This window comes from Camellia sinensis, unplaced genomic scaffold, assembly GCF_055761805.1.
Source record: "Camellia sinensis isolate YWXY unplaced genomic scaffold, ASM5576180v1 Unanchor10, whole genome shotgun sequence".
Taxonomy (NCBI): Eukaryota; Viridiplantae; Streptophyta; class Magnoliopsida; order Ericales; family Theaceae; genus Camellia; species Camellia sinensis.
This window is the reverse complement of record NW_028128988.1, coordinates 2,739,953-2,747,489: the sequence shown is the minus strand read 5'-3', so window position 1 is coordinate 2,747,489 and position 7,537 is coordinate 2,739,953. Positions and strand designations below refer to the sequence as shown.

The 7,537-nt window shown below is 35.7% G+C and overlaps 1 protein-coding gene across 1 annotated transcript; it reads right to left on the bottom strand.

The window, feature by feature from the left end:
• Positions 1 to 1,084: 1,084 nt before the first annotated feature.
• Positions 1,085 to 3,828, bottom strand: LOC114295438 (uncharacterized). Its single transcript, XM_082911202.1, has 8 exons — positions 3,497 to 3,828; positions 3,071 to 3,347; positions 2,707 to 2,960; positions 2,386 to 2,610; positions 2,220 to 2,312; positions 2,034 to 2,135; positions 1,546 to 1,951; positions 1,085 to 1,306 (listed from the first exon to the last, which is right to left on the bottom strand). The coding sequence occupies exons 1-7, from the start codon at positions 3,797 to 3,799 to the stop codon at positions 1,553 to 1,555; spliced, it is 1,653 nt and encodes a 550-aa protein (XP_082767328.1). The 5' UTR covers positions 3,800 to 3,828; the 3' UTR covers positions 1,085 to 1,306; positions 1,546 to 1,552.
• Between the last annotated feature and the right edge of the window lie 3,709 nt (positions 3,829 to 7,537).

Here is a 7,537-nt window from a genome sequence, read left to right as displayed (position 1 = left end):
ACAGCACCCTGTGAATTGTCAAAGTCATAATAACGTGAACAAACATAATCCTATAGATGCACTCTGTCATCAGATAAAATATTCCATTGACTCTTTTCTTATACAAGTATGATGTTTAATAAAACTCAAGCAAAAGCCAAATAGTTATATCTCCAACTAATTATATCCTTTTAAAACCGAAATTGCTTTCAGCCTTGGTAAAGGGAACCTTTATAAATAAAAAATCAAAAACCAAGAATAATATGAAAGGAAAAAACAAAAAAAAGGTTGACATAGATGGAAAGCTTGTACAATAAAAATTATAAAATAAAAACTCACTGCTACCAACAAGAACAGAGGTATCAAAATATTCTCAGTCATCGTTCATACCATTTTAAAAGCCATCCAAAGAGAATCATTGCCAAGACATAAACTCAACTCAACAAGCCTTTGTCCCAATTACTTGGGGCCGGCTGCATGGATCCATTTCCTCCAGTTGATTCCCAAATTAATTAGAGAGACATGATAGCCAAAAAATGAATAACGAATACAGCTTCAAAAGTGTTATGATGAGAAAGAATTCACAGAGAACAGTTAGACAGTCATTTTTTATTGGATGTATGATTTTCCAATATAAGCACAATGAAAATCATGGCCTATAATTCTTCCTAAAATATTAGAGAGACATGATAGCCAAAAAATGCAATAATAATGTGAAGACCACATAAATCTTCCTAAAATATGCACCATGAAATTTCCTAAAGATTAGCCCCATATTAGTAGAATGTAATATGTATCCATCAAGAAATTAATAAGAATGTAATATGTATCCTCAAGCACAATGCCACATGAGAAGCTCAAAAGGCAAACACTTTCCACAACTGCACAAAATAAATACATAATAGTTAAACGTTTGACAAAACCATTGATTGCGGAAAATGAGCTCTAAGACAACGGCTACTGATAGCGAAATTACCAAAGTCAAAGAAGAGTATCACCTTGGGTAGAGCACTAAGAAAATCAAAAAACGGTGAAGGAGATCCTCAGCCATGGAAGTAAAAAATGCTTAGCATCTTAACAGAGATGTAACCAAATTAATATCAAATGCATTTCAATATCCCAAATTTTATTCAAATATCCAACAAAACTAAACATAAGAATCCTAAAATGCGTCTAACTATATCCAACAATCCAAAACATAATAATTCCCAAAAGTATATAAACATTCAACAGAAAAACCTATAAAACGAAACAAAGAAAAATTAAATGAATGCCAACGTGCAAAACGATATATATCACTACTGAACCACGAACATCCATCACCAACCTGTGAACAAAAGGATAAAAACATGAGTATTTTATTAATGCATTAACTTCAACAATAATATACAAATATAGTTAAAATTAATCAAAAAATTGTTGTGAAGCTTTCATATATATCAAGCTATTGTCTACAAAGGTTGTAATGCTAGGATTGTAATACAAAGTTTATATAATTTTATATTGTTGACACATGTTAGGATTGGTTAAATAAAGTAAATCAATTTAATGAGGTGTCAAATTTACCTCTATTTCAACCAAGAGAAGTTTCATCCTCCCTTACACCCGATGCATCCTCACCAGCATTGTTGCTTGGAACTAACCCCGGAATGTTTGCTAGATCTATCCCATTTTTTGCTGCCAACATTTGAATGATAGTTTGCATTGTACTCATGCTTTGAGCCTGGTCAACTAACTGCTTTCCTTGGTCAGCTAATTGTTGTCGCTGGTCAACTAACTGCTGTTGAAGAACAATCACCTCGGAGTTAGGAGCCTCAAAATGTGTAGAAGATGAAGTACTGTCCTTGCGGATCCCGTATCCCTTCAAGAAGACCGACCTCTTCCCAAGTACTTCTCTAGAAATCTGCTCCTCAGACAATGGATGTGTGACACTAGGTTGAGATTGCTCAGCGATCTTTGAAACCATAGTGGCCTATGAATGAAACATAAATAAGCTTAAAACATAATATCAAAATGCAAACATTTATTATTGAAATTGAAATAGTTATGGTTACATGATGTTCCTCAGCTGTGTTATTTATCCACACTCCCCCATGTCGGTGACGTTTGTGGGTGTCCTCGAATAGTTTCGTAATAGTCGGTTTGCTTCCTTGTACCTTTCATTTCATTAGATTTTCTAGTCAATCAAAAAATTATATATTTATAATTTAGTATGTTCAAATTTGTAAATCTACACTTACAATGATAGATGCTCGCGATGCAAATGATCTCGAGCCACTCGTATGATTATACTTCACACAACCTCTCGCTTTCATCGCATTCTCTGACTTTACCTACAAATTAAAAAAAAATATTAGGTATTAATATACAGGAAGATGTTACTTTAGTAAATATTTTTATAAATACCTTCCAATCATCAGTTTCCCACAAATTGTCAATCATCCATTCCCAATCATCCTTTGTACAAGGATATAGTATCTGACTTTTGAGGTCAGATACATTGTTTTCTTTAAGGGATTTGTAGTGTGTGTGTAATCTACTTTTCCATTCACTGTACAAAGTTTGGCACTTATGATCAATAATACATCTCACATCCACATCATTATTGTAGTCCCCAAAGTCAAAAGTTTGCTGCAATTGGAAATAATAAAATTCAATATATTTTATATATCATTGCGATTAACATAAATAACATGTTAAATATATAACACATATATTTCAAATTACCCCAACTCTTGTAACAATGGACTCTCTTAACCCAAAGGCAATTTCTAGCCATCCATCATTTCGAACTGGGGCATGAACTCGAATTTGTTGACCAAGAGCAGCTGCTAGCGGTGTGGCGTATTCCCCTTCTATTGCTTTGGTCAAACGGTTAAGTGTAACGGGTATTCGATCACCACGTTCCTTTCTAATCTTCTCAACATTCTTTCCTCGGGTCGGTCCTCGTACACGTTTCTTGCCCAAAACTGGAATTGATGCTATTATGACCAAAATTTTATTCAATTTAGTCGAGATAAAACATGAATGCACTAAATAAATATTGAGACAAGAAATTATCATTTCATTTAAGTGGTCATTTATTTCTCACCTCCACTGTTAGTCACAATACATGGACTTGAAAGGTGGTTAGGTTGAGTGGCGGAGGTAGGGAGCTGATCGGGCCTAGTATGTAAGGCGGGAAGATGGATAGGTTGGGTCGAGACCTCAGGTGTGCTCTCTGAATGATTAACTTGTGCAGTTACAGGTCGTCTCGGAAGAGTAAGTGTATCTTCATCAACAGTAGTTCTCTTTTCCCTAGGTATTTGTGAAGCTATTAGGCGAGCTGCACACCTATTTGTTTTCCTACCGGGACCCATATGAATATCCTGACATAATATAAAAAAGAATTGTTAGTACAGTTTCAATAATTTAAGGTTGCTTAATAAAAAATAAATTTGAAATAACTAAACATACCACAAGTAATATAACAAGTGAAAAAAATAGAGAAATTACTTTTTAAACACACATTTATTACCTTAATCACTTGAGAATCAAAAGGCTCGCCATTATCACTTGAAGAACTCAGTCCTTCATCATCATCAAGTGGTTGATAGTCCTCGTCATTATCAGTTTCGCCCACCTTTCTCTTTCCCACCCTACAACTTTCACTATTGTCCTTTTCAATAGAACCAAACATTGAATTCTTGAGGGACTTTATCCCTAGAGCATCAAATCTGATTTTATTTTTCTGGATTGTTTTTTTCCTATCCTTCTCATATTTCGTCATCTTCTGGACTAAGCCGCCGGGCTTAAGAAATGATTTACCGTTTCTGGACATCTTTGTAACTGTACATATGGCATATAATTAAATGAAATGAAATAGAGAAACAATGCTATGAAATTTGAAAAACAATGCCATGCAATGTAAACCAAGCAATTTATTATTAAATTATAACACTTGTCCATATAATTAAAAATTAAACACTACATATCATAATCTATATCAAGATCTATATCAAACACTACATATCATAATCTATATCAAGATCTATATCAGGATCTACATCAACATCAGGTTGTCTATGCAGTTCATCATCTTCATCATCATTATACTCTATGATTGTGTCGTCCTCGTCATCATTGTGAACTAAATTCTCTGCCATTAGTTGATCATTGAAAATGATCTCAGGATCCATATCACCCCTGCTGTATTGAACATCATTATCTTGGATCACTACCCCAACACCATCAGTGGTTTCATCCTGTTGAAAAGCATCATTAGAGACATCATCCCGCTCTGGTATATCCCATACTCCCCGATGCTTAACACGTTCAACGACTCTCCAATTTTTGCCTTTGCTGGTATCATTGACATAGAATACTTGTCTTACTTGACTAGGTAGAACAAATTGGTCATCTTCATACCAAAGTCTTGTAACATCAATACTTGTGACATGTTCATCGGAGTATATTCTATTCTTGTGACCGGTGTCATACCATTCACATTGGAACAAAACCACTGTACCCCCATGCAAGTATTTCAATTCCCATATTTTGCACAAGTAGCCGTAAAAATTAATTTGGTTCCCATTATGGTCCCCTTCTACGACCAACCCACTATTTTGGCAGGTACGACGATTTTCACGGTTTCTAGTATGGAATCGAATTCCATTGTAGATGCACCCAGAATAAAAGTCAATTACCGATCCAGGCCCATTTGCTAATGACCACAATTCATCAGTTGCTTCAGGTGACCCTTTCGTTCGCAAATCATTCATCTACATAAAACACCATATGACAAGTGTACTAAGTTAATGTGAATTGAAAGTTTCAACAATTGTATTCAGTTATTTTCTTTAGTATATCTTACACGATTTTTGAACCATTTTGGAAATTCTTCCCGTTGTACCCGACTTATGTCACGTCCTTGTACATTATGTAAAATATTCTTCTGCTCCCTACCCAAGGAAATGTGATATACGTAATTAACTTTGAGAGTTCGAAACAAAATGGAACGATTATGCATAAACGTAATTAAACTTAAATACATACTCAATATATGGCTCCACCTCAGAGCTATTGTACAACACAAACCAGTGAGCCATTTCTCGTTCATTTTGCGAAGGGTCAAGAGCCCTTGTGATAGGTGAGAATAGACGAGCATTTTGGGTAAAGACCTCCATCCCGGGACCACGTTCACCACCATCATCATTTCGTTCAGGTTTATCAATCCCTTTTAAGTACATTGAACAAAAAGTAAGACACTCTTTGACAATGTAAGCCTCAGCGATAGAACCTTCTGGACGTGCTCTATTACTGACATACCCTTTCAAAGTCCCGAGAAACCTTCAACAAAAATTGACAATGAAAATTATGCTTCTTGATGCAAGAAAATTACTTCTTAAACATTAGTCTTTTATGGGTGGATTTTTGTACAATAGTTTAGTTATAACAAATTAATAAATAGCCATATGTTCATAATGATTACCTTTCAATCGGGTACATCCATCGATATTGCACCGGTCCAGCAAACATGGCCTCACGGGGCAAGTGAACAGCCAAATGGACCATCACATCAAAGAAAGCTGGAGGAAAAATTTTCTCCAACTTGCAAAGTATGAGCACAATTCGTTCTTCCATTTTTTCCAAATCAGTCTGCCTTAATGTTTTTGAGCACAGTTCTTGGAAGAAGTTGCCCAACTCAAATAGTGTTGTACAGATCTCCTTGTTCACAAAACCACGCATGCCAATTGGTAGAAGTCGCTGAAGCAGGACATGACAATCATGGCTTTTCATGCCTGATAATCTTCCATTTTTAGAAGTCACACATCTTGAGATGTTTGCTGCATAGCCATCTGGATAACTAATCGACTTCAAGAATTCACAAAAACCATCTATTTGTCGAGAATCCAATGTGTAGGCTGCCCGAGGCTTTACAACGGATCCGTTATCTTTCCTCTGTAGATGCAATTCTTGCCTTATGCCCATTTCTTGCAAATCATCACGTGCTTTGTATGTGTCCTTGTTTTTCCCATCTATGGCCAACATCGTCCCGTAAAAGTTTTCACAAATATTCTTCTCAATGTGCATGACATCAAGATTGTGTCGGAGGTTTAATTTCTTCCAATACGGTAGCTCCCACATTATGCTTTTCTTTGTCCAATTCAATTCTTCAGACTCTCGTGGTCTTTTCTTGTTGGTAGGATCCTTTCCAAACTTGACTTCCCGCAATTGATCCAATTGAGCCATTACTTTTTCCACCGGTAAATCCAAGGATTTCTTTCTAAGCTCAGTTAAACCATCAAACTTCTTGTCTTTCCTCCAAAGGTGGTTATCAGGCAAGTAAGGGCATAGGGAAGGACTAAGGGTGGCTACAGGCCTAACCTCTGTAATATTTGTGGGAAGGGACTACATTTATAATTCTAACCCATATTTTCATACACGGGAACTCAAGCATTTACCACTACACCAATCAATACCCCCTCTTTGATGAAACTTCTATGTTTATCTAAAAGGGATTTTCAGCTCTCCTAAAAAGCCCTACCACAAATTACATCCAGCCACTGCCTTTAAATTTTCTATTAATGAACCAATTTAAAAGTCGGGAACCAAAGTGACACAAACCTCAAACTATAGGGAGCATTAGTATAATTCGCCCAAGATAAAAAGATCAAAAATAAAAAGTGCACTTTTGTAGTACACCCAAACACTCTCTTAGCTTAAAAAACCATCTAAAACCCACCTTAAAAAACTAAACTATTTAAACTTTTTTTGAGCTGAAAAGGAAAATAAGCTGAAAACAAAATAAGTGGAACCAAACACCCTACAATTTTAGGTACAACTACTAACGCATGTGTTTTCAAAATTTAAACAAAATAAGTTGCAAATAAGTGGAAACCAAACAGCCTTTTTATATACAACTACTAAAGCATGTGTTCTCAAATTTTAAATTAAGTTGGTTGCAAATTTTAACTACTAAAGCATGTGCTTTCAATTACTATATTGTATTTATGCTTTTATATTCACATTCAAACACATAAAAAATCAGAAGTTGGCCCTTCAGCTTTATGGTATAATATCTTACTGCATCCTCTATTTCTAACATTACATTGTCTCCAGAGTGTTCTTATACTGGATGCAATAGACCATTTCCTTTGTGAGACAGAATTTCAACTCCTGAATAGCTGCTTCAGTGAGCAAGGCTACATGAAAGAGAATCCCAGTAAGCTTCAGCATGGAAGTGGGTTAGTTAAGGTATGACAAATAAGCCACCTCTATGCCCTGGGGGCAAGGATGAAATGTCAACACTCATAGTAGGGGCACTAACAGGCTCAGAATTGGTGACTTGTATTGGGTTTAAGATGGAACAGATTTTGAAGCCTCTCTTATTCATATGCACCAGTAGAAGTGTTCTTATTTTATTAACTTACATAAATAGTCACTGTGGGTTCTTATTAATATTTGAAGTAAGAGGCCCACTGAGAAGATGAATAAATTCCTGGTGAATGGGCACAGGCATCCTCTCATACAGAGGCAAATCCATGTTCTAACCTACACGTTTGATGTGCATTTCAAA

Excerpts from the sequence above, each read along its gene's own strand:
- LOC114295438 (XM_082911202.1), bottom strand. The coding sequence starts at position 3,799 with ATGTCCAGAAACGGTAAATCATTTCTTAAGCCCGGCGGCTTAGTCCAG. Across the intron at positions 2,961-3,070 it reads TATTGTGACTAACAGTGGAG|CATCAATTCCAGTTTTGGGC; the intron begins GTGAGAAATAAA and ends TGGTCATAATAG. Across the intron at positions 2,136-2,219 it reads CATCGCGAGCATCTATCATT|GTACAAGGAAGCAAACCGAC; the intron begins GTAAGTGTAGAT and ends ATGAAATGAAAG.